Source organism: Siphateles boraxobius, unplaced genomic scaffold, assembly GCF_051911475.1.
Source record: "Siphateles boraxobius isolate OS27281-9 unplaced genomic scaffold, OSU_SipBor_1 150, whole genome shotgun sequence".
Classification (NCBI taxonomy): Eukaryota; Metazoa; Chordata; class Actinopteri; order Cypriniformes; family Leuciscidae; genus Siphateles; species Siphateles boraxobius.
In genome coordinates, this window is record NW_027508756.1 from 159,128 (window position 1) to 184,616 (window position 25,489).

General features: G+C 40.1%; 2 protein-coding genes across 3 annotated transcripts; both read right to left on the reverse strand.

Moving 5' to 3' along the window:
* LOC143738758 (uncharacterized) lies at window positions 1-25,399 on the reverse strand. The gene is made up of 2 exons (XM_077230804.1): window positions 24,552-25,399; window positions 1-955 (listed from the first exon to the last, which is right to left on the reverse strand). Exons 1-2 carry the CDS (start codon window positions 25,397-25,399, stop codon window positions 1-3), a joined length of 1,803 nt encoding a protein of 600 aa, XP_077086919.1.
* Window positions 7,104-13,612, reverse strand: LOC143738743 (uncharacterized). 2 transcript variants are annotated; one of them, XM_077230778.1, is made up of 4 exons: window positions 13,480-13,606; window positions 13,339-13,401; window positions 10,636-13,202; window positions 7,104-7,485 (listed from the first exon to the last, which is right to left on the reverse strand). In XM_077230778.1, exon 3 carries the CDS (start codon window positions 11,560-11,562, stop codon window positions 10,639-10,641), a length of 924 nt encoding a protein of 307 aa, XP_077086893.1. In that variant the 5' UTR covers window positions 11,563-13,202; window positions 13,339-13,401; window positions 13,480-13,606; the 3' UTR covers window positions 7,104-7,485; window positions 10,636-10,638. The 2 variants fall into 2 exon arrangements, with proteins under 2 accessions (XP_077086893.1, XP_077086892.1); XM_077230777.1 differs by having other exon boundaries at window positions 7,104-13,202; window positions 13,480-13,612.
* Window positions 25,400-25,489: the final 90 nt, after the last annotated feature.

Consider the following 25,489-nt stretch of genomic DNA (forward strand, 5'->3'; position numbering starts at 1 on the left):
CTAGCTGAAGGTGGTGTTGACAGAACCGGACCCCTCAGCATAGTCTTGGCTGAAGGTTGTATTTAAAGAACCGGACCCCTCAGCATAGTCTTGGCTGAAGGTAGCATTTACAAAACTAGACCCCTCAGCATAGTCTTGGCTGAAGGTGGCGTTGACAGAACCAGACCCCTCAGCATCATCCTGGCTGAAGGTGGCATTGACAGAACCAAACGACTCAGCATCATCCTGGCTGAAGGTTGCGTTGACAGAACCAGAACCCTCAGCATCATCCTGGCTGAAGGTGGCGTTGACAGAACCAGACCCCTCAGCTTCATCCTGGCTGAAGGTGGCATTGACAGAACCAGACCCCTCAGCATCATCCTGGCTGAAGGTTGCGTTGACAGAACCAGATCCCTCAGCATAGTCCTGGCTGAAGGTGGCATTGACAGAACCAGACCCCTCAGCATCATCCTGGCTGAAGGTAGCGTTGGCAGAACCAGAAGCCTCAGCATCATCCTGGCTGAAGGTGGCGTTGACAGAACCAGACCCCTCAGCATCATCCTGGCTGAAGGTGGCGTTGACAGAACCAGACCCCTCAGCATCATCCTGGCTGAAGGTAGCGTTGACAGAACCAGACCCCTCAGCATAGTCCTGGCTGAAGGTGGCATTGACAGAACCAGACCCCTCAGCATAATCCTGGCTGAAGGTGGCATTGACAGAACCAGACCCCTCAGCTTCATCCTGGCTGAAGGTGGCGTTGACAGAACCAGACCCCTCAGCATAATCCTGGCTGAAGGTGGCATTGACAGAACCAGACCCCTCAGCATCATCCTGGCTGAAGGTGGCGTTGACAGAACCAGACCCCTCAGCATCATCCTGGCTGAAGGTGGCGTTGACAGAACCAGACCCCTCAGCATCATCCTGGCTGAAGGTGGCGTTGACAGAACCGGACCCCTCAGCATAGTCCTGGCTGAAGGTGGCATTTACAGAACCAAAACCCTCAGCATAGTCTTGGCTGAAGGTGGCATTTACAGAACCAGAACCCTGTAGAAGATTTTATTATTTAGAAAACAAGTAATTTTGCTATATATTTGGACACAATTATTTCTTCTGTCTGTGACTTTGGATTTCCTCTGTGTATGTGAAAGACCTTGAATGGAATGTCGTTTGCTGCAGAAAATTCTATTCTGAGAAGTCACATGGTAAAATACCTTTACCCAAAACTATCTATAGGGTGTGTTACCTTCTTTGGAAGAAGATGTATGTATATAACTCTGAACCAAAATATACTTGGGAGCGCACTGGAAGGCCAGAGGGCCAGTGGGCCGCAGGGCCAGAAAGTTAGAGTGTCGTTCTATGGAACGGAACGGCATTCGAAAATAAAGTCTAATTATTTCTGGCATCAAAGATCTCTGCGAAGTTATTTTTCAGAAAGATTGAAAACCACAACATTTGGCGCCCAACGTGGGGCTTGGGTTTTGAAGCAGAAGGAACCACGAAAGGCGACTCTGGTGACCGACACAGACAACAGTGGCCACTGTACTTTGAGGTGAGCAAATTTTTGCTTTAGAAAAGGTATGTGTTGTCACCAGTGAGCCAGAGTGGTAAGACCTTTTAAAATGCTTCTCCAAGTTTAAAGAACTAAAAATTGAAAAGAGGATCTTTGATTCTAGAAATAAGTGTCTATTGTTGTTGATGATGTCAAGTACTGTGTTATAGCGCGGCGGAGCTCCCGTTAGTGTTTGCCAGTGTTTATATAATCTGATGCAGATTGTATGAATATTGGTACTGCTGATGTGCCGCTAAAGGTTTTGTCGTACGTATGTAAGAATCTGTGTTTGCTAAATCAAGAGGGCCTGGATGGATGATTAGCAAGAGTTTGAGTTTATTGGTAAAGGTTACCAATTTATTGTAGATTGTGATGATATTGGGTATCATTAAGTATACTGGTAAAGGTTACCAACTTATTGTAGATTTTGATGATATTGGGTATCATTAAGTATACTGGTAAAGGTTACCAGAACTCTGTGTTACTTATTAAAGCTCTTTCTGATTCTGATTCTGATTCTGATTATTAAGAGGGCCTTGAGGATAATAAGTTAATTGCATGTGCACAGATTAGGTTTGGTTTATTGTTACCGCCTTGTTATAGGTTAACAAGGGACTGGGTAAGGTTTATGTGGATTTCGCCAAGAGGGCCTGGAAGGATGGTGAATATTGCACAGATAAGTTTAGCTTTTGATTACCGCCTTGTTATAGGTTAACAAGGGACTGTACGGAAAAGCTATGTAGTATATGACTCTGTTGTGTCGGAGGAAGTGAATGGCAGAGGTCTTCTAGTTTAAAGTTATTGTATTGTCAATGTGTTGTGTGAGTAGAGTGAATGTGGGATCCTGTGTGTCTGCTTGACTGTGACTGTGGTTAAAAATAGGTGACAAGGAATGTGTGAATGTGCTTGAGAGACAAGTAATGTATAAATGAGTATTAAAAGTAAAGGAAATAGTAAAAGAAAACAATTGTTTCAAGATATTAGTCTTGCAGATTATTGTAGTATGAAATAAGTTAAAGTTATAAAATATATATTTAATTAATAAATGGACTGATATATATTAATGGATAAATAAATAAAAATGCATGTGCTTAATGTATTATATCTTATATCTGAAGACGTCTAAAATTTGTATCTCATTATCCCTGAAGACAAAGTGAGAAAAATGATTCTATTGTAGATAATTAAGTTTGTGCTAAGGAAAAAATAACTTGTGCAGTGTGCTAAAAGTGAACAAGATTGGGTGACCAAGTTTCAACAGTCATAAATAATTTACAGCAATCTTAGAATTGTAGTAAATGTGAATTGTTGGAAATGGGTGAGGAAAAGTTTATTCACCATGTTAGATTATTTTGAGCACAGCATGCAAATATAGGAGAACGATTGAAGTCTGATTTTATGATAGGGAACATTATTTAATTGTATTATACTCAGAAAATCAAAGTTAGATTATTGCTGATATTGCAATGAAGAAATAGCTTGCTTTTTCCTGCAACGAAGAACTTGCTTTATAAAAACAGAATGGGAGAACTGCTGTTGTCAACCAGTGATTATTATATAGTATAAAAGAACAAGGAAAAAGATGGTTAAAAAGTGGAATTTAGAAAGAAAAAAAAAGCTAATAGCTCAGGAACAAATATTTATAAAGACTAATTTGATCTATGCAGCTCTCTGAGTGTCCAAGTTTCAGATGGCTTCAGTGTCGAATGGAAGAGGTGAAAGGTCAAAGACGACTGCAGAGAGAAGAAGAAGAGTGGGTGAGGGGCGTTCAGCTCCCCTTCTGAAGATGACCACTCTCTGGACAACTCAGCATGGAGAAAGACTGTTTAATGCTGGAAAAGGTGAAACTTTCACTATTTCACTGGAGACTTTTTCCCGAGGACAAGAGGAGAATCCTGAGATGCAAAACTGTGTCAAAATCTATCAAAAGCCCAAACTGAGAAGAGGCAGAGAAACAACAGAGCCTATATTCCAGTCTACAAGCCTTTGAGTGACAGGCTGACGACACATGCAGAGCGACAGCTAAGAAGCTTCAACAGACTGATAATCTAAAAACAGAAGAACTGACCGACATCCTTCCCTTACGGGCAACACAGGTGTGGCAACTCCGATTATCACTCTAGAGACTGCTTCAAATTTAGTTATTATATTAACTTTATTCATTCTGATTATTCACTGGTCTCATAAGCAATTCTTTATATTCTCTGCTAAACTAACCCTCTTTGCTTTTCCAGTAGGTTCAAGTCCAGCCATATAAAAAAGAAAGAGAATACACTGAAAGAGAGAAGTGGGTGCTCAACTCACCAAATAGTTCAAACTGAGGCTGGATTTGGTATAGTGAGGGCTATTATATTAAACAATTATAGGGCTAAAAGCATGAAAAATTATTCTGTAGCAAAGAAAAAGATAGGGAAAAATTGTCAAAGAATTATTATTATCGTTTACAAAACAATGATACTGGTCACTCCATTTTGTTTTGACAAGTTTTTAGAGATATAGATTGGAGAAAAAATTACTCCAAAAGTCCAAAATTATGAAATCGCAAAAAATGCTGTCAGAACTGGGATAATGAGATGGAAATGTTGTTGGCCATGGATCCAAGATTATGCAGAGATCTCCGATTTCTTAAAGCAGCTCATGAGCAAAAAACAAAAAAGAATGGGAAAAATCAGAAAAACAAATGACAAAATGTATTTGAAAAATTACAATGGCAGGCTTATTATTCTAAAATACTTAGTCTATTAGAATTTGTAAAAATAAAAAAATAAAAGGATTATAACGGATGGTGTTAAACTAAACCTTATGGTCATTGACACTTCTCAGTAGTGTTTGACATAGCTGTGTTGACCTGATCAGACCTTGTGGCTAAAATTATAGGATGCCACATTTAGAGCACAACCTGTAAGAGTGTATGCTGGCCAGTGTGTGTGTGTGTGAGAGACACTGAGTCTGAATGAGTGAGAGATGGTGTCTGAAGAGACACTAAGGCAAATCAATTATTTTGCCAATACAGCTGTATTTAAAATGTAACATGTGGGCCCACAGAGCAAATACTGCCCAACATAATAATGACCATGGATGGATTTGGTTAAATTTCCTGGTCAGGAACTGAAGTAACAATATGAAAAAACAAAGAATGAAAAGAGAAAATAAAAAGAGAAAAAACAGTCCCACATTTGCGCAGCGCATAACATATCTGCCTTTCTTTGCAGCATATCATGATGGAGCTGATCTTTGTCAAAAGTATGAAATATTGTCTTGTAACTTTTGTCAAAGTGGGTTGAGTATTGTCCAAGATGCCTAATAAATAATGTGCTAATAGTGGAACTCAAGACAAAGAGATAACTGAGTTGAATTGACTAATTATAAGAGTACATTGGAAATTTGTTGTGAGAAAAATGCAAAAAGTTGCAAATAATGATCAAAAGTCAAATTTATGAAAAACAAATGAGAATATATGGATTAAAGCACTGCTGTTAATGAAGGCAGAAAGGACACCACTCAGCCCACATGACCTTTCTACAGGTAACAGCGAGAAGTACAATGGGACAGATGAGCAGATGATTGAAATCACATGTTGTTTTCACTAACAAAAATAATGAAGCTTTAATTTACAGATAGCAGCAGCTCAATTCCAGGAAAGATTCTGGAACAAGTCTAACAACCAGTAACTGTGCTTTGTAATTTCAGAAGAAGTGATCAACAGACTGACATTTGAGTCCATGTCTCTCAACTTAAAATACACCAACTGACTTCAGCAACCCCCCACAACTGAAGTGAGGGATCAAGGACATGCTGACAATGAGAGAAAGAGTCCATTGCAACGAACGACTCAAGAGTCACCCTGGTGAAAGATGTAAAGATGACTAGATGGCTAACAGAGTGATCAAATCATGAATGGAAAAAGAAGACAAACTTGACCAGAAACACAGGAATGAGAGGAACTGTGCAAAGAAAAGAGAATCAACAGAGATGAGTACAAGCTCAAACAATAGTCAACTTCAACCAACTTTCCTATGATTGGATGCTCAGCCCTTGAATAGATTCAGTAGCAACTTAATAATAACCCCACCATAACAAAAATGATTGAATCGAAAAATATATTACACAACATAGAAAACAATGATAATGACTAATTAAGAAAAGAAACTAAAATAATGTTAACAATTAATATAGCATAATGGGAATTAAGACAATTCATGAAGGAAAAAATTAGAACTAAAAATAACTTTTAAATAAATCTTAATGGGTACTCAGATGCAATTGGGCAATACAAAGGTATAAAAAATTAATTTAAGGCTACAGTTGAAATTAAAGCAAGTATTAACAAATATTAAATTTTAATTTTAATTGATAAGAATACAATTTTCAAAATGCAATTGATTAGTTAAAATGATATCAAGTAGTGCTCGATAGAAAGTTTATAGACTTAGAGGAAGTTATTGAAATCCAATAACTAACAGGCCCTTGTGAACAATCTAAACGGCACCAGAGGGGGGTCGAGAATAGATATTTGGCATTCACATGAAGGACAGATTATTGAACCAATGAAGATTTTTGAATATTCTCAATCCAGATGCGCAATGGTTTTAAACCAGTGCGCAAAGGGGGGAGTAAGATAAGGAAATTAAAAATTAAAATGAATATAAAATTATAGGCATTTTAAATTAAAAGGCATTTTTGAAAAGTTTTGTGAAATTTGTGCAAAAACGAAGTTAAGAAAAGAACAGCGACAAAAATAGGCCATATGTCAGTATATCAGAAGAACTATTAAAACACTTGGTGATGGACCATGTGGACATGATATAGATGGGTAAAAGCAATGAAATCAACAGAGGAGGGCAGGAACAGAAATTAAATCTCTGACAGAGAAGTAATCCTTAGATTGGAAGTCTATCAGAAATAAAGTCATATTATATGTCAACTAAACAGAAGTATTGAAGATTAAAAATAAGTTGCATACGAACAGAAAGAAGTTTTAATAATAATTAAGATATAATGCTAATGGTTTAAAAGGTTGATAGAAAAACTTTTAGATTGTTAGATATAAAGAAAAGGAAATGTACATATAAGGAATATGTAAGAGTGCAAAAAGTTGTTCTTTAGAGTTATTTTTCTAATTGTCTAATGAGTTTATTGAATGACTTTTATGAGATAAATGTAACATTGCTCTGAAGCTTTCTTAGAGTGATTACATGAGACATTAGTTTATTCATGATAGATTATTTAGAAATTAGTAGAAACGGAGAAATGTATTCAGTTTAGTCTTGAACTGAGGAGCTACAATGAGAATGAGAAGCAATACACGAGATTAAAAAGGTCAAAATGGAATTTATTGTTTAAATTTGGTAATAAAATAGACAGTAATTGAAATGTATTGCAATTTTATTGGATAGGTGTAAAGTGTTCTGTTCACTAAAATTGACTGACTAAAAGATGGATTCTTCGAATTTAAGAATTGATATTCTCTCATAAGAAGTGATAAAAATGAGAGAGTTATGTTTACCCAGCCATATTCTGAATTAATAGTCATATGGATCAAGTAGAACAAAAATGCATAATGAATCAATTAGACTACTATAATAAGCATATATTTATTATAATGCTTTGTCTGCATTAGGAGAAAAACAATTATGTGAAAAAAGCAGAATGACTTATGTTTGGTGATCAGTGTTGCACTTTTACTAAATTCAATTCAATTCAATTCAAATTTATTTGTATAGCGCTTTTCACAATACACATTGTCTCAAAGCAGCTTTACAGAAATTGCATTTCGGAAATGTACATAGAAAAATACAGTTAGTTAATCAAGTATTAATTTATGGCATAACATATCGCCGGCTTTGAGTCGTCTCTTCACAGGCGTCGAGTCGTCTCTTCACAGGCGTTGGGGCATCTGAAGTCTCCGTGAGAGGCTGGATACAAACTGGAGCTGACGAACGCTATTTACCTCGGGACTAGCGTCCCGAGATAACAGCAGAAAGGCAGATGGGAAATAATTAGCATAGCTGATGTTCATAATGTTAATGCATTCGAACTGATTCAGCAGTATCAAAGGTTAAGCATTAAGTGAATGCTTGGTTAAAGAGATGCGTCTTTAATCTAGTTTTAAACTGGGACAGCGAGTCTGAGTCTCGTACAATATCAGGAAGGCTATTCCAGAGTTTAGGAGCTAAATGCGAGAACGCCCTCCCTCCTTTAGTGGACTTAGATATCCTAGGAATGACCAGAAGCCTCGAATTTAGTGATCTTAAAGAGCGCGATGGATTGTATGGCGATAGAAGGTCTGTTAAATACACAGGAGCTAAACCATTTAGGGCTTTATAGGTCAGTAGGAATACTTTGTAATTGATACGTAACTTAATAGGTAACCAGTGTAGAGATGATAAAATAGGTGTTATATGATCATATTTTCTTGATCTAGTAAGAACTCTAGCAGCTGCATTTTGCACTAACTGTAGCTTGTTTATTGAGGATGCAGGACAGCCAGCTAATAAAGCATTACAGTAATCTAGTCTCGAGGTCATGAATGCATGAACTAACTTTTCTGCATCAGAAACAGATAGCATGTTGCGTAGCTTAGCAATGTTTCTAAGGTGGAAAAAGGCTGTTCTTGTAATATATGAAATATGATTTTCGAAAGTCAAGTTGCGGTCCAGTATAACACCCAGGTCTTTTACTGTAGTGGATAAAGTAACAGGACATCCTTCTAAATTAAAGTTGTATTGTAAGGGATTTTGTGGGTAGTTTTTTGGACCAATAAGTAATACCTCCGTTTTATCTGAATTTAATAGCAGGAAATTACACGTCATCCAGCATTTTATATCATTTAGACACTCTGTCAATTTAGATAAGTTAGTGTTTTCATCTGGTCGTGATGAGATATATAATTGAGTGTCATCAGCATAACAGTGGAAATTAATTCCATGTTTTCTTATAATATTACCAAGTGGCAGCATATATATTGAGAATAGCAGAGGGCCTAACACCGATCCTTGCGGTACTCCATAGTCTACTGACGTTATCTTTGATTTTTCCCCATTTAGACAGACAAAATGGTAACGGTCTGATAAGTAAGATCTAAACCAGCTTAATGCCTGTCCCTGAACACCAGTGTAGTTTTGTAGTCGATCCAGGAGTATTTTATGATCGATAGTGTCGAACGCAGCGCTTAGATCGAGTAGAACTAGTATTGAGATACAGCCTTGGTCAGAAGCTAAAAGTAAATCATTTGTAATTTTAACTAGCGCAGTTTCTGTGCTATGATGCGGTCTGAATCCCGACTGGAATTTTTCATAGATATCATTTTCTTGTAAGAAAGAGCACAATTGAGCGGACACAATTTTTTCTAGTATTTTAGACATAAATGGAAGATTTGAGATGGGTCTGTAATTTGCTAAGTTATTTGGATCTAATTGCGGTTTCTTAATGAGAGGTTTTATTACTGCCAGCTTGAATATTTTTGGAACATGACCTAAAAATAAAGACGAGTTAATAATATTAAGAAGAGGCTCTTCGACTACAGGTAACACTTCTCTCAGTAGTTTAGTGGGTATTGGATCTAATAAACATGTTGTTGGTTTAGATGCAATGATAAGTTTATTTAGCTCTTCCTGTCCTATAGTTGTAAAGCGGTGTAGTTGTTCTTGAGGGGCCATAATTGAGGCTGAATCATAAGACATCATAGAGGATTGTATATTTACAATTGTGTTTCGGATGCTTTCTATTTTCTCATTGAAGTAATTCATAAAATCATTACTACTATATTGTAATGGAATATTTTGCTCTGGTGATGTTTGTTTATTTGTTAGTCTAGCCACGGTGTTGAATAAAAACCTTGGATTATTTTGGTTATTTTCTATTAGTTTGCGGAGATGCTCAGCTCTTGCTGCTTTTAGAGCCTTTTTATAACGTGACATACTGTCTTTCCACGCGATTCTAAAGACCTCTAAATTAGTTTGTTTCCATTTACGCTCTAAGTTACGAGTTTCTCTCTTGATTGCATGCGTAGCACTGTTGTACCATGGTGCTTTAGTTTTCTCTCTTATCTTTTTTAATCTAATTGGTGCAACAATATCTAGTGTACTAGAGAACATGGTGCTCAAACTGCTAGTCATTTCCTCTAGTTCATCTGTTTGTTTGGGTGCACTGCGCAGCTGAGATAGATCAGGTAAGCTATTTGAGAATCTATCTATAGTGGTTGGAAGGATTGTTCTGCCTGGTCGATAACGTTGCGCAACGTGACAAATTTCAGCAGTACGTATTATACAAGTTACCATGTAATGATCAGTGAGATCATCACTTTGCGGTATAATATTTATATCAGTTGGATTGGTTCCATATGATATAATTAAATCTAGTGTATGATTTAGACGATGAGTGGGAGCACTGACGTTTTGCGTGACCCCAAAGGAGTTTAATAGATCTGTAAACGCAGCCCCTAACACATCATTTGTATTATCTACGTGTATGTTAAAGTCTCCAACAATTATTGCTTTATCGACATTGACCAATAGATATGAGAGAAAGTATGCAAACTCTTTTAGGAAGTCAGCATAGGGCCCTGGAGGTCTATATAGGGTAGCCAAGGCTAGAGATAATATGGATTTGTTTCTTGCATCTAAGAGCGTAACATTTAGCACAAGTACTTCAAACGAATTAAACCTGTGACCTGTTTTCTGAGTAACATTAAGAATATCTCTATAGATTATTGCAACACCGCCGCCACGACCGATCAGACGGGGCTCATGCTTATAACAGTATCCTGGTGGAGTAGACTCATTTAGACCGAAATAATCATTTGGTTTAAGCCAGGTTTCAGTAAGGCAAAGTACATCGAAACTATTATCTGTGACCATTTCATTTACAATAACCGCCTTAGGTGTGAGCGATCTAATGTTTAGAAGACCTAGCTTTAGAAATTGTTTTTGTTCACTGATATTTAGATTTTCTGGTTTAATTACAATAAGATTTTTGCTAGATCCTACACTAGATTTATTGTTTGGCCTCACTAAGCGAGGAATAGACACAGTTTCTATATAATGTTCTACACTACTTATATCAATTAAGTTGGGACAGCAAAGACTGTGATTTGGACTTTGACTTACTAGTCATATGGTGTGTAACGTCTTGGAGATGTTGTCCGACAGAACAGCCGCTCCGATTCTGCTGGGGTGCAGGCCATCAGCACGGTAGAGCCTAGGTCGCTCCCAGAACAGATTCCAATTATTTACAAAGAGCAGTTTCTGTTCATTACACCATGACATTAACCATTCATTTAGAGCAAATAATCTACTGAACCTTTCTTGTCCTAGTCGGTACGTGGGAAGCGGTCCAGACACGATGATCGTTGCTTCAGGCGATGTGCTGCGAACCGTCTCGATCAGGCTTCTGTAGTCCTTCTTCAGAACCTCCGTCTGCCGCAGCCTGATGTCGTTCGTCCCGGCGTGTAGGACCACAGCTCCGACGCGCTCGTCACCGTTCAGGATCTCGGGAATCTGTGCAGCGACATCAAGAACACGAGCACCAGGAAAACAGTGAGTGCGCACCTTACGCTTACCTGAGGTAGCACGGACATGACGGACCATGGAAGTGCCGATGATCACGGCGGCGTCACGTTCCGGCTCGCGAAGAGGGGAGAAGCGGTTCCGGGTGGAGATCTCGAAGACCGGGAGGGGGGGGGAAGTCCTTGGTCTGGTCCTGGCTCGTGTCTTCCGCTGTGGGATCACCCAGGGTCCGTGGTGTTGCCTCGGTGCCGGAGTGAATGAAGGCAGAGATGATCGCGTCCTCCTGGGCAGAGAAACGCACGGAGTAGACGAAGTCGGAGTCAAAAAGTTACTAACCACTGACTTGTGAGCATCGGCGCGTGATGTTTCAAGCGTTGATCGCCGATCTCGCAGCTCGGCTTGCTTCACCAGCAGAACGCGGATCCGTTTCTCCACCGACTCCAGCTCCAATCGTACCGAAACCAGCTCGAATGTGTCCTCACCTGCACTCAGAGGTAACGTTAGACACACATCCGATATGTTCGCCATTATAACAGATGAACAGTAAATTAGTAGTGATACTACCAATATCACTACTAATTTAGGACTGAAATGATGGATATAACACGTATCCTTTCAGTCAAACGGGTGTAAAATGAGAGGGTTGATAGGCGCGAGGCCACGCGTGAAATGCTAGCGGGCTAAAGGCTAGTAGCCGAGATTCGGAAAGTTGGATCTAAGTAGCGATATCAAAGCAATCCGATTGTTTTTTATAAGGAATAGTGTCGAGGATAAGTTCACATGATATAAAAATAGAAAGTGCTTGTTTATAAATGAGTGGTAAAGAAGAAAATCAGCGATTAATGAATCAATTCGACGGAGCTCCAAACACAAACAATAATAAATAATATTGCGAAGGGAGGAAAACTTAATAAAAGTTTTGAAAATTAAGGTTTGCTCAATTAGGGATATTGAAAGTGGGTTATTATTCTGTTGTGTACTTTGTATATTAAGATCACTAGTTGGAAAACCACGGTTAAACGAATGAAAATGCGGAAAAAAGATAATGAAAACTAATTTGAGAGGGCAACCAAATTGATATCGACAAACCCTGGATGTTGATTCCAGTAAATGAGGAATTGAGGACGAAGAAGATGATTGATGAGCCAGACCCTAGAGGATATCTACACCGCAAGAAAACTTTCAATAGTATAAGAGACTTTTATGTTTGATATACTCTACATAACTGTGACAATAACATGCAATGCAAGAACAAAGGTATACACACACTTATAACAATGTTTAAGTTTGTCTGATTAGGGAGAACTCGATTCTTTTACTTTTTCCATTTAACAAAAAAGAAAGAACAACTAAAAGAAATAAAAATGTATGGAAGAAGATGTTTGGCTCGAGTGCTCCTCCGGAGTGTGGTGGCTTAATCCAGTAATTGGAAAGGAGAATGAGTGACTCAGTTGGGTCACTAGGTAGTATAACTGAGGGAGCTGGATTTTGAAACTACACTCTGGAAAAAGCTAGTGAATGTGAGGCTTAGATAAGCCTCAGAGGAGGGAATGTAGAAGATTTTATTATTTAGAAAACAAGTAATTTTGCTATATATTTGGACACAATTATTTCTTCTGTCTGTGACTTTGGATTTCCTCTGTGTATGTGAAAGACCTTGAATGGAATGTTTTTTGCTGCAGAAAATTCTATTCTGAGAAGTCACATGGTATGAGATATTTACCCAAACTATCTATAGGGTGTGTTACCTTCTTTGGAAGAAGATGTATGTATATAACTCTGAACCAAATAATACTTGGGAGCGCACTGGAAGGCCAGAAAGTTAGAGCGTCGTTCTATTGAACGGGACGGCGTTCGAAAATAAAGTCTAATTATTTCTGGCATCAAAGATCTCTGCGAAGTTATTTTTCAGAAAGATTGAAAACCACAACAACCCTCAGCATAGTCTTGACTGAAGGTTGCGTTGACAGAACCAGACCCCTCAGGAAAGTCCTGGCTGAAGGTGGCGTTGACAGAACCAGACCCCTCAGGAGAGTCTTGGCTCAAGGTGGCGTTGACAGAACCAGACCCATCGGGAGAGTCTTGGCTGAAAGTGGCGTTCACAGAACTGGATGCCTTAACGTCAACCTGGCTAAAAGTGCCCTGCAGTTGGACAGACGTAGAATTTTCTGGAGAGAGGGAGAAAGAAAAAACGTTTTTTTTTTTTGCTGATAGCAAAAACAGCAACCATGTAAATGGGTTAGTATAAACTCATATTACTTTAACACAAGAGTATGTTAGATTATGAAACAAAGGTCTAAAAACCTTTTTCTCCAACATCACTCAAGGAGAAATCTAAGGATCCATCTTTGACTGCGCAGCTGAATTCTGAGAAACACATTTAACATTTAAAAAAACAACAACAGACAAATAAACTTACTAAACACAAACAAAAATTAAACTCACCATGCCATACTAACTGGTGATAAAGAACTACCAAAACAATAATTTTAATCAAACCCATTCTATGACACAAACTGAGCCACTGAGATAGCCAAATCAACTGCAAAAGCTAAAGTTTTCTTCTTCTTCTTCTTTCTTTTAATGGCGGTTGGCAAACAACTTTTAAGTGTGCATTACCGCCACCTTCTGATATGGAGTGTGGATCACAATAGCCTTTCCTCACTACCCTTAAATAAATATATAAATAAATACATACGTCCATAATAAAACCAATAAATAACTTCATAAATATTTAATAACATTATTAATATTCATACATTATCATTATTATTAAATACAACTTTCTAAGACAACTCAACTCATATTCTTCTACTAAGCCCTGTTTTACTCAAAAACATAAATATCGCTCTATACCCTACATGTCCTGAATTCATTTGTAATAGTTCCTTCATTTCAAATCTAATTTTTTCTTTTCTAAACCAGTTTTTCAGCCTCATCCTTTCCTCCTTATACTTTTGACAATTTATAATAACATGTTCTACTGTTTCATTAATATTACAGACCTCACACATCCCGTTTTCATGTTTCCCTATTAATTTAAGCGTACTATTCAATCCAGTATGCCCAAATCTCATTCTTGAAATAATGTCCTCTTCCCTTTTATTCCTATTATTTTCTCTCATACCTCCTACCCTCTTTTGGATACTGTAATACATTCTTGCTTTTGTTTCTTTATTCCACTCCTCTTGCCACTTCTTTCTCATTTCTTCTTTGATTATGCTTTTAACTTCCGCCTTACTATAGCTTATTACCATATCTATCTCTGTTCTTTTGGTTGCATTTTTGGCATATTTGTCTGCCATTTCATTTCCTTCTACTCCTATATGAGCTGGAATCCAGATGAATTTTATTACTACTCCTACTCTATTAACTCTATAAACAGCTTGGGCTATTTCCAACAAAATATCATGTCTTGCTTCGGATTGCATGTTCTTAATACTGGTTAACGCACTACTTGAATCTGACCCTATTAACACTTCCCTTGACCTACTATTTTCAACCCACTCAAGGGCTAAGAGAATGGCCAGCATTTCTCCTGTATACACTGATATTTTATCATTTACTCTCTTATTTAACATAACATTCACTTCTGGTATAATGAACGCAGCTCCTACTCTATTATCTTCTGTTTTTGATGCATCTGTATATATCTTAATAAACATAGAATAATTCTCCTCTATATATCTACTAACCTGACTCCTATCAATACTATTCTCTTTTTTCCACTCTAAAAGGTGCAAATCTACCTCTAACTACCCTAATAGCCAAGGTGGAACATTAGATAATGGCACAGTTGGACTTACCGTCATATCTCCTATCCCTATCTCATCGACTGCATCCCTTATTATCCAACCAAAGCTCTTAATCTGTCGTCTTTCCCTTTCTTGACATGGTTGTAACACCTTCTGAGTCGGGTGACTTTCCTTATGCCCTTTTAAATTTGCCCAGTACGTTAATGCTATCTGATTTCTTCTAATCTCTAATGGCATCTCATTCATTTCTACTTGTAATGCCGCTACTGGGGTTGTTTTAAAAGCACCACAACAGAGTCTCAACGCCTGACTTTGAATAACATCCAACTTTTTCAGTAAAGTTTTTGAAGCAGACTGGTAAACTGTACATCCATAATCTATAACTGCCCTAATTAATCCAATATAAACTACTTTCAATGAAGTCCTATTTGCTCCCCACTCTCTACCTCTCAGACATCTTACTACATTCAATATAAGCTAAAGTTTTTCAACCAAACATGTCTTTTAAAAGCCAAACAGAAAACCATTTGCACCACCTGGATGACTCGTTAACTGATTATAGGGGCTAATCTGCTAATTAATGAGATCAATAATTATTTAATCACCCAGAATACTAGCTGATGTTATATCCCATAGAACTTAGGAGCTGTTTACAAAACACCGTTTTCAACTAAAAACGGAAAAAATTTTATGCATTTTGGCCGTTCATTTACACGACAACGGAGTTTTGGGTGCCTGAAACGGGTTTCAAAGTTCACGTTTTTGAAAACAGTCTACGTGTTAACAACAAAAACAGAATTTGTGAAGACGATGACGTCATGCACATGTGCATTACGTGTTCAGTCAATAGTGTTTCATCGCCATCTAGTGGCCTGACAGCAGAATACAGCGTTTTTGCGGATCCGTGTGAACGGGATCATTTTGACAATGGTGTCGTCTGTACACAGAAAACTCAAAGAAAAAACTTGTCTGTTTGAAGCATATCGTTGTCGTGTAAACGTACCCTAAAGTTTAAATGTTAATCTTTTGTGATTCATTGACCTCCACTGAAAGAAGGCCCAACAACACTAATACTTAGGCCTGGTATCACAGAGAGGGCTTAGATTAAGCCAGGATTAGGCTTTAGTTCAATTAGAAAATTTGAGAAGCTTTTATAAACATGACTGACAAAAAAACATTACTGGTGTGTATCTTGAGACAAAACAATAGCACTGACATATTTTAATAGGCTTTCATGTAAAACAACTTAAAATTAATGAAAACATGAATCTCAGACTACTCATGGATCGTTATCATTTAATGTGCTTTTCAGTGTTGTGCAAGTCACTTCCAAACTGTAATACATTATACATTACTTGTTACTGTAATTTAAAAGTAATTCATTACCTTACAATATTACTGTCTCAGAATTGTAATGCGTTACATTACTCCTGTATTACTTTTGAGTTACTTTCACCAAAATAACTATATAGTAGTAGAACTTAACATTCTAAGGCTGTAACAATATGCGATATGAAACCGAAATCACGACACTCAGATCCACGAACCTGCAGAATCACAACACACCCCTTCCAACTCCAAGAGTTATCCTTCCCGTCTAGATCCAATGCTACCACATCTTTAAATTATTATTAGTATTATTTGAATTTTGAAGTTAAAGGGTAACTAGGGTAAACGTACCTTTTAAGCTCAAGTACCCATTAAGCACACTTCCAAATTTCAGATCTTATTATAATAAGAAAAAAATAATGTTTTATCCTACTTGATGTCTTAACCAATTGATGTGTTTCTTACTACATACCTCCTGTAATTTCAAGCAAATCAGGCCATTGCACACTGAGATATGGGTATCTATGTGTTCACACTGTTTGGTGGCCATTTTGAAAGCTGTCTGAAAACTTTCACCAAAAGGGGAGTCCCTTAAAAGTGCATTTTTTAAATGTTTAAGCCTTTATTTTTGGTTAGTATAACTACTTGATGCAAAATTAAGAGATTAATGTTTAGACCTTTGCATATTATAACCTGTGACATGGATCTGGGAAATAATTACGATAGATCCAAAAGATAGTTTTAGCAACATAACGCAGATGCTACAGAACATAGTTACCTTACTAGCTGTATAAGATTGTGTGCTACACTAATATATTACTTCACAGGCATTAATGGCTTGTACTTTTAAATCCAAAATGTTATAAATTTACAGTTTATTGATGGTCTGTGATTTTACACTGCTTTAATTTTAATAATATTTCATATTATTATCAGGTGAGCTTAAAGGGTGCACTACAATGAAAATCACAGAGCTTCAGTGTGACATCAATTAGAAAAAGTATAATTTCACAGATATTGTAAATAAGAGTTGTTCATATTTAGATATGTTAAAGTGATACATGACCTAGATTATTTATTTAGCAAAATATTGTCCTTTAAATTTTACGTAATATTTATTAATTCAAAATTGTTGCTGCTCCAATTAAGCTCAGTGTGTGCTCCCTTTAAGCTCATCCACATTGAACGTCTATGTAAATACCTTATAAACAGACTTGATGGTTGTCACTTTAAATTAATCTTTATAAGATAATTAATAACTTATTTTTTTCACAGCCTTGAGATGACAAAATCTAGACAGAATTATAGTTTATTCTAATAAAACGACTTCAGAGCTCTTACACATACACACGGGAGCGTTTGAAAGTAGGCGTCTATCAGCGGATCAGTTAATCAGTGGATATATTAGGGATCCTCTGATAGACGCCTGCTTTCAAACACTGATAAGAAAAGCACTCGGTGAAGACATGTTTTTGAAGTGTTGATCATTGTAGCCAATCACAGACATAGCTATATTGAGCGTGTGAACGCATTGGCCAATCAGAGGTGTTTAAAGGAGTTCACTTTAAAATGAAAATTACCCCATGATTTACTCACCCTCAAGCCATAGGTGTATATGACTTTCTTCTTTCAGAAGAATACAATCAGAGTTATATTAATAAACACCCTGACACTTCCGAGCTTTAAATTTGCAGTGAATTGCAACCATCAGTTTGAAGCTCAAAAAAGTGCATCCATCCATCGTAAAAGTGCATTTATCATGATAAAAGTGCATCCATCCATCATAAAAGTGCATCTATCCATCATAAAAGTGCTCCACACTGCTCCGGGGGGTTAATACAGGTCTTCTGAAGCAAAGCCATGAGTTTGTGTAACAAAAATATTCATATTTCAAACTTTATGAAGTAAAGAAACTAGCTTACGCCAGTTAATTAAATTACTACCAGTTGCGTATTAGACGCAAGTGGAGTACCAGATCTGATCTTTTAGAATCTGTGCTTGATTTTAGAGTTCTGTTGCTTCTGTGATTGACTCTTTCAATAATTCTTTAAAAAGGTTGCTTAAAATAAACATAAAACATGTTGTGAGCTTATTGGGAACAGGGGTGTGCTTAAAGGGTACAAAATGTACCCATTAAGCACAGCCAGACTTTTTATATTTAATGATGTACATCTTAATTGAAATACTTTTGTCATTTAAAATAAAATGAAATGTTATATTTTATTTTAAAATAACTTCTTGTACTAAAACCAATATCTTGTGCACTAAAAAATGTCTCAATGTAGATTTTGGTGAGCTTAATAGGTACGTTTACCCTAAACCCCTGGTCAGAGCCTGACTCTACCCACTGGCAATATTTGAAAAATGCTGGAAAGTGGGCAGAGCCCAGCGGAGGGGGGCGTGCACCTGAGATGCATCTCTTTGTATGGAACCTGCAAACGTCACCGGCAACCGCTACGTCACGAACCACCACAAACATCCAATAGGAAAATTCAACTGCAGTAGCCACCGTTCAACCTGAAGAGGGCAGCACTCAGACGATTTTAAACCATATATTGTAGAATTAAAACACTTTAAACCGAAATGTCAAAAAATTTACTGGAATCAATGAACAGCATTTATGAAGCTCCATTCTTACAGATCATTAACTAAAAAAAGTTGTTTTAGTGTTTAGTTACCCTTTAACATTATAAAATAGACCTACGCCACAAAACTAGTTGAGGATAAATTATTTAAAATTGGGGAATTCCAGCGTTATGGACCTGATATTTGCAGTCAAAACTTGAAATATAAATTCTCCGAAAATGCATTTAATACCAATATATTGAAACGTCTGTTTATCCATAGGATACCCCCTTAAAAGAGTCCAGACATTAGAAAAATATCAGTCTACACATGCATTTTATATTTAATATGAGGGAAATACACACGCATTCATTCATGCGTGACAAATTTTTTTTTAACTTTTAGGAGGCAAAATATTTTTTTGTAATTCTGTGAATTACACTGCGGAAATCAAAAGTAATACCACCCACCTGATGAAGAAGGGTTGGCTTTCCACAGAACATAAAATTTTCATTTTATTTTTCGTGTTCGCATTTATGAGGAAAAAACAATGTGCGTGACAGTTCTACGTTACGGACGCGACCGCTCTGAAGTGGCACTAAAAGACTGTTTTAAAACTTTCACAGAGACCTCAAACAGAAGACACAAATTTCTTTAAAGTGAATTTCGATTTGAACTAATTGTATCTTAATTTTAATAAATTTTTCATCAACCAATTGCCTGGATTTAATAAATAAGAATTAAATATAGCAGACAATAGATAATCACGACAAGGAGGTGCCTGCGCGTGAACTGGAGCGCGTCTCATAAATTAACCGAAACTCAGCGTAGGCTATAAGGTAGCCTAGCCTACTTCACAGACCTGAAATATATATTGAAATGTCTACTTGTAAACGGAACAATTCAAAACGAAAGAAAACGGACTGCTCTCTGCTTATCTGTATGAAATGTGCATTTCTCTCTGGAGCATTCACTACTGCGAAGATCGCGAGTCAGCAATGTCAACTTCATCTTTATGAATAAACAATTAAAATGTCTCCTTGCTATATTTGACATATTCATAATCATTGCTTTTGCCGGTTCTTTGTGACAGCTTTTAGTTGCTTTCCTTACATCATGTTACGTGAACGCGTCACCACCGCATCAAAAATGATTGTGTGATGAAAACTAGAAAAATACCACCTAAACATAGCCTAACTGTTTAGAAAGAAAACACAGAACAAATGGAGTAGCCTAATGCGCATACATCCATCTCGCGAATGTACAGTCTTCTTCATGCCATCTTCACCCATTTAGCCGCTTTTCCACTGGCCAGCGCGTGCACAGTGTGAGGGTTTTGTAAGGAGGAACCCAATTGCAGACAGTTTGCGAAAACACACAAGGTTTATTTAACAAAAAGGGAAAACAAAACCCACGATGGGGTAAAACAAGACTAATGGGCAAAAACAAAGACTAACAAAACTAGACTATGACTTGACAGGCAACTAGACAATTAACTAATAACAGCAACAGGATCAGGGTACAAGACAGAGTTCTTCACTGGATACTCACACTGGGAATCACACAACGAGAAACAATGAACCGGCACAAGACAGCAAACACACGGGGATTAAATAGAGAGACTAAATGATAACAACAGGTGACACAGGTAAAGCAATAATAACAAAACGAGGATAACAAGGGGGTGGGGCCAGAGGACGAGACAACAAGCACATGGCCCAAACCAAAGGCCACGTGCTTGCACACAAAACATGGTTCTGTCATGATCCTGCCTCAAGAATTAAACAACAACAAGAAATAGATGGCAGAATCATGACAGAACGCCTCCCTTAAGGAGCGGCTTCCAGACGCTCCTCAAGGGAACGTCAAACACAGGACATGACAGACTGTGACACAGACACAAACCAACCAAACATGACAAATAACAACAACGGCATACAATACATAACAGGGTTGGGGTGCATCAATAAAAATAACAAACAAGGGAGGGGTGGTGGAGGGACAACAGAGTCCATAGCAGGTGATCCAGGGTGGACAGGTGGGGTAGGGGACTTGGGTTTACGAGGAGCGGACTGAGGGCGAGGAATCCGGGCATGTTTGGGCAGAGGGAGACGTGGGGAAACCAGACTGGAACGGGGTGACACGTGGAGAATCGTTGGGGAAACTGGACTGGAACAGGGCAGATGGCAGTACAGGACAAAAAACAGAGGGAGAAGTAGGCGACTGGGGAACGGAGGTGGGCAACACTGTGGCTGGCAGTGGTGCAGGAAAGGGGTCAGGGTTCTCAGTAACTGAGCCAGTAACAGTGCGCACTAGACCGGACTCAGAAGTGGCGTCCCCATATCCGAGTCTGAGTCAGTGACGTCCGCAGCAGACTCTGGCACCGAGCTGACGGAAACAGGCTCGGGAACCGCGCTGGCAGAAACTGGGTTGGAGGCAGCGCTGGCTGAAGCAGCGCCCTCGGCAGCAGGTTCAGGGACCGTCGCGGGGTCAAGGGAAGGAAGAGATGGGGAACGGGAAGGCCCCTTCTTTCTCCTGGGGCGGGAAGCAGCGGCCATGAGTGGATTTGTGCTTGCTTGGGGAACCACTGCAGGATCCGTGACAGGCGGAAGAGGAGCGGTTCTATCAGGCTGGGTTGACTCCGTAGCTGACGCCTCTGACGGGGACTCTCATGAGGTCCGCCTCCCTCGTTTTTCCCGAAGGAGGTGGATGGAGTCGTAGGAGTCGTGGAAGAGTCAACCGGGCTCCCAAACGTCGCAACGCCTATCCAGCGACCCTCAGGGATAACCGGCAGCCGAGCAGAAGGTGAAGACCTCTTGGAGGAGTCCTGCAGCTCCTCCCGGCACAAACGGTCCACCACCTCCCGAAACGGACGACGGATCAACCCCTCCCGTTTCGACAAAAGAGGAGGGCCATTGAGACCCGCGATGTAGTACGAGTTGAGGAGAACTTCTGGCAGGAACCTCCTCTTCTCTTCCACGGCCTGGGTGTACTCACCCAGAGATCTCTCTCCCTGGGGAGAAAACGGTGCCTTGCCGCTCCTCATGTCGCAGGCAGTCGTCAGCCACCACTGCTCAAGGGAATCAGGTTGTCGCTTGGCAGGGAAAGACGAACTGTCTGCTGGGTTCCTTAAGGGCCGGTTCATTCTGTGAGGGTTTTGTAAGGAGGAACCCAATTGCAGACAGTTTGCAAAAACACACAAGGTTTGTTTAACAAAAAGGGAAAACAAAACCCACGATGGGGTAAAACAAGACTGAAGGGCAAAAACAAAGACTAACAACACTAGACTATGACTTGACAGGTAACTAGAGAAATAACTAATAACAGCAACAGGATCAGGATCAGGATCGTACAAGACAGAGTTCTTCACTGGATACTCACACTGGGAATCACACAACGAGAAACAATGAACTGGCACAAGACAGCAAACACAAGGGGATTAAATAGAGAGACTAAATGATAACAACAGGTGACACAGGTAAAGCAATAATGACAAAACGGGGATAACAAGGGGGCGGGGCTAGAGGACGAGACAACAAGCACATGGCCCAAACCAAAGGCCACGTGCTTGCACACAAAACATGGTTCTGTCATGATCCTGCCTCAAGAATTAAACAACAACAAGAAATAGATGGCAAAATCATGACACACAGAGGCCGAAATCATTCCTCACGGCACTCCTGTAAAAATTTAATCGCTATAAAAAATATATCAGACGCTGCCATTTAGTCTTTATTTACAAACTTGGACACAAACTTAGCCTACTTGCACATTTTAATGTCTCGCAGTCTTGGTTTTTTTTTGTTGTTTTTTGTGTGTTGTAACGCAAGCGTAACTGAACATTTAATATAGTAAAATATTACTGAAAATTTATTAGTAATGCCTTACACTACTGCGTTACAGCAAAAAGTAATAGGTCACTGTAATGCATTACTTTTATAAAGTGTTACTCCCAACACTGGTGCTTTTTTTGTAACTGACAGTTACAGTCACAAACAACCCCAATTAGCCCTGTTTCATGGATGAGAAGACAAGGATTTAAAGTAATATCATAGGGAGTAAACTAGATTCATGTTGGGCAAACTAGTCCTTCAAACTGCTTCCACAAGTAAGACTCCTTAATCTTTCACTGATCTATGAATATCTGCAAAATTTTGTAGACACTTTCTCCTATTATAGTCTATCAATGTTCAATGTACTTCACAGCTGAACGATTCTGGGGCAAAACTGGACCTCAATAGACAGGCCTCCAGTTATCCACATGACAATGAAGCCAACAAACTAGTCCACGTGGCTGTAAAACCTTAACAAATCTAAAAGAAAGGAGTTGACAAATCAAACCATGAAACCCATAAAAATTTATTTTGCTACACAGAATCTTGATTCATGACCATTTAAATAGACAGGGGCAAAACAGAACCAGACCTATAAACATCATCCTAGCTGAAGGTGGTGTTGACAGAACCGGAACCCTCAGGAGAGTCCTGGCTGAAGGTAGTGTTGACAGAACCAGTCCCCTCAGCAGAGTCCTGGCTGAAGGTAGCGTTGACAGAACCAGTCCCCTCAGGAGAGTCTTGGCTGAAGGTGGCCTTGATAGAACCGGACCCCTCAGCATCGTCCTGGCTGCAGGTGGCTTTGTCAGAACCAGACCCCTCAGCATCGTGTTGGCTGAAGGTGGCGTTGACAGAACCAGACCCATCAGGAGAATCCTGGCTGAAGGTGGCGTTAACAGAACCAGACCCCTCAGGAGAGTCCTGGCTGAAGGTGGCGTTGACAGAACCAGACCCCTCAGGAGATTCCTGGCTTTAGGTAGTGTTGATAGAACCAGATCCCTCAGGAGAGTCCTGGCTGAAGGTAGCGTTGACACAACCAGACCTCTCAGGAGAGTCCTGGCTGAAGGTAGTGTTGGTTGTTGAAACCAGACCCCTCAGGCAAGTCCAGGCTGAAGGTAGCATTGACACAACCAGACCCCTCAGGAGAGTCCTGGCTGAAGGTAGCGTTGACACAACCAGACTACTCAGGAGAGTCCTGGCTGAAGGTAGTGTTGTGGGACCAGACCCCTCAGGAGAGTCCTGGCTGAAGGTAGCGTTGACAGAACCAGACCCCTCACCATCGTCCTGGCTGCAGGTGGCTTTGTCAGAACTAGACCCCTCAGCATCGTCCTGGCTGAAGGTGGCGTTGACAGAACCATACCCCTCAGCATCATCCTGGCTGAAGGTGGCGTTGACAGAAGCAGACCCCTCAGGAGAGTCCTGGCTGAAGGTGGCGTTGACAGAACCATACCCCTCAGCATCATCCTGGCTAAAGGTGGCATTGACAGAACCAGACCCCTCAGGAGAGTCCTGGCTGAAGGTAGTGTTGATAGAACCAGATCCCTCAGGAGAGTCCTGGCTGAAGGTAGCGATGACACAACCAGACCCCTCAGGAGAGTCCTGGCTGAAGGTAGCGTTGACACAACCAGACCCCTCAGGAGAGTCCTGGCTGAAGGTAGCGTTGACACAACCAGACCCCTCAGGAGAGTCTTGGCTGAAGGTGGCAGTAACAGAACCAGACCCCTCAGGAGAATCCTGGCCGAAGGTAGTGTTGTTGGAACCTGACCCCTCAGGAGAGTCCTGGCTGAAGGTGGCAGTGACAGAATCAGATCCCTCAGGAGAGTCTAAGCTGAAGGTGACATTGACAGAACCAGACGCCTCAGGAGATTCCTGGTTGAAGGTGGCGTTAGCAGATCCAGACCCATCAGGGGCATCCTGGCTGAAAGTGGTGTTGACAGAACCGGACCCCTCAGTATCGTCCTGGCTGAAGGTGGCATTGACAGGACTAGACCCCGTTGACACAACCAGACACAATCATGTTTTGGTTTGTCAACAGGTGGCGTTGACAGAACCGGACCTCTCAGCATCATCTTGGCTGAAGGTGGCATTGACAGAACCGGACCTCTCAGCATTATCTTGGCTGAAGGTGGCATTGACAGAACCGGACCCCTCAGCATCATCCTGGCTGAAGGTGGCATTGATAGAACCAGACCCCTCAGGAGAGTCCTGGCTGATGGTAGTTTTGTTGGAACCAGACCCCTCAGGAGATTCCTGGCTGAAGGTAGCGTTGACACAACCAGACCCCTCAGGAGAGTCCTGGCTGAAGGTAGTGTTGACACAACCAGACCCCTCAGGAGAGTCCTGGCTGAAGGTAGCGTTGACACAACCAGACCCCTCAGGAGTGTCCTGGCTGAAGGTGGCAGTAACAGAACCAGACCCCTCAGGAGAGTCCGGGCTGAAGGTTGTGTTGTTGGAACCAGATCTTTCAGGAGAGTCCGGGCTGAAGGTAGTGTTGTTGGAACCAGACCCCTCAGGTGAGTCCTGGCTGAAGGTGGCAGTGACAGAACCAGACGCCTCAGGAGATTCCTGGTTGAAGGTGGCGTTAGCAGGTCCAGACCCCTCATGGGTATCCTGGCTGAAGGTGGCGTTGACAGAACCGGACCTCTCAGCATCATCTTGGCTGAAGGTGGCATTGACAGAACTGGACCTCTCAGCATCATCTTGGCTGAAGGTGGCATTGACAGAACCGGACCCCTCAGCATAGTCTTGGCTGAAGGTGGCATTGACAGAACTAGACCCCTCAGGAGAGTCCTGGCTGAAGGTGGCCTTGACAGAACCGGACCCCTCAGCATAGTCTTGGCTGAAGTTGGTGTCGGCAGAACCGGACCCCTCAGCATCGTCCATTATTTCCAATTATATAAGTCAATACCAATAACACAATAGCCTACTGTCAAACTTCGTCAGACGCCGCACATTCCAACGTACCACTGAGCT

Excerpts from the sequence above, each read along its gene's own strand:
- LOC143738758 (XM_077230804.1), bottom strand. The coding sequence starts at position 25,399 with ATGGACGATGCTGAGGGGTCCGGTTCTGCCGACACCAACTTCAGCCAA. Across the intron at positions 956-24,551 it reads TCCGGTTCTGTCAACGCCAC|CTTCAGCCAGGACTATGCTG; the intron begins CTGTTGACAAAC and ends TGTAAATGCCAC.
- LOC143738743 (XM_077230777.1), bottom strand. The coding sequence starts at position 11,562 with ATGGCGAACATATCGGATGTGTGTCTAACGTTACCTCTGAGTGCAGGT.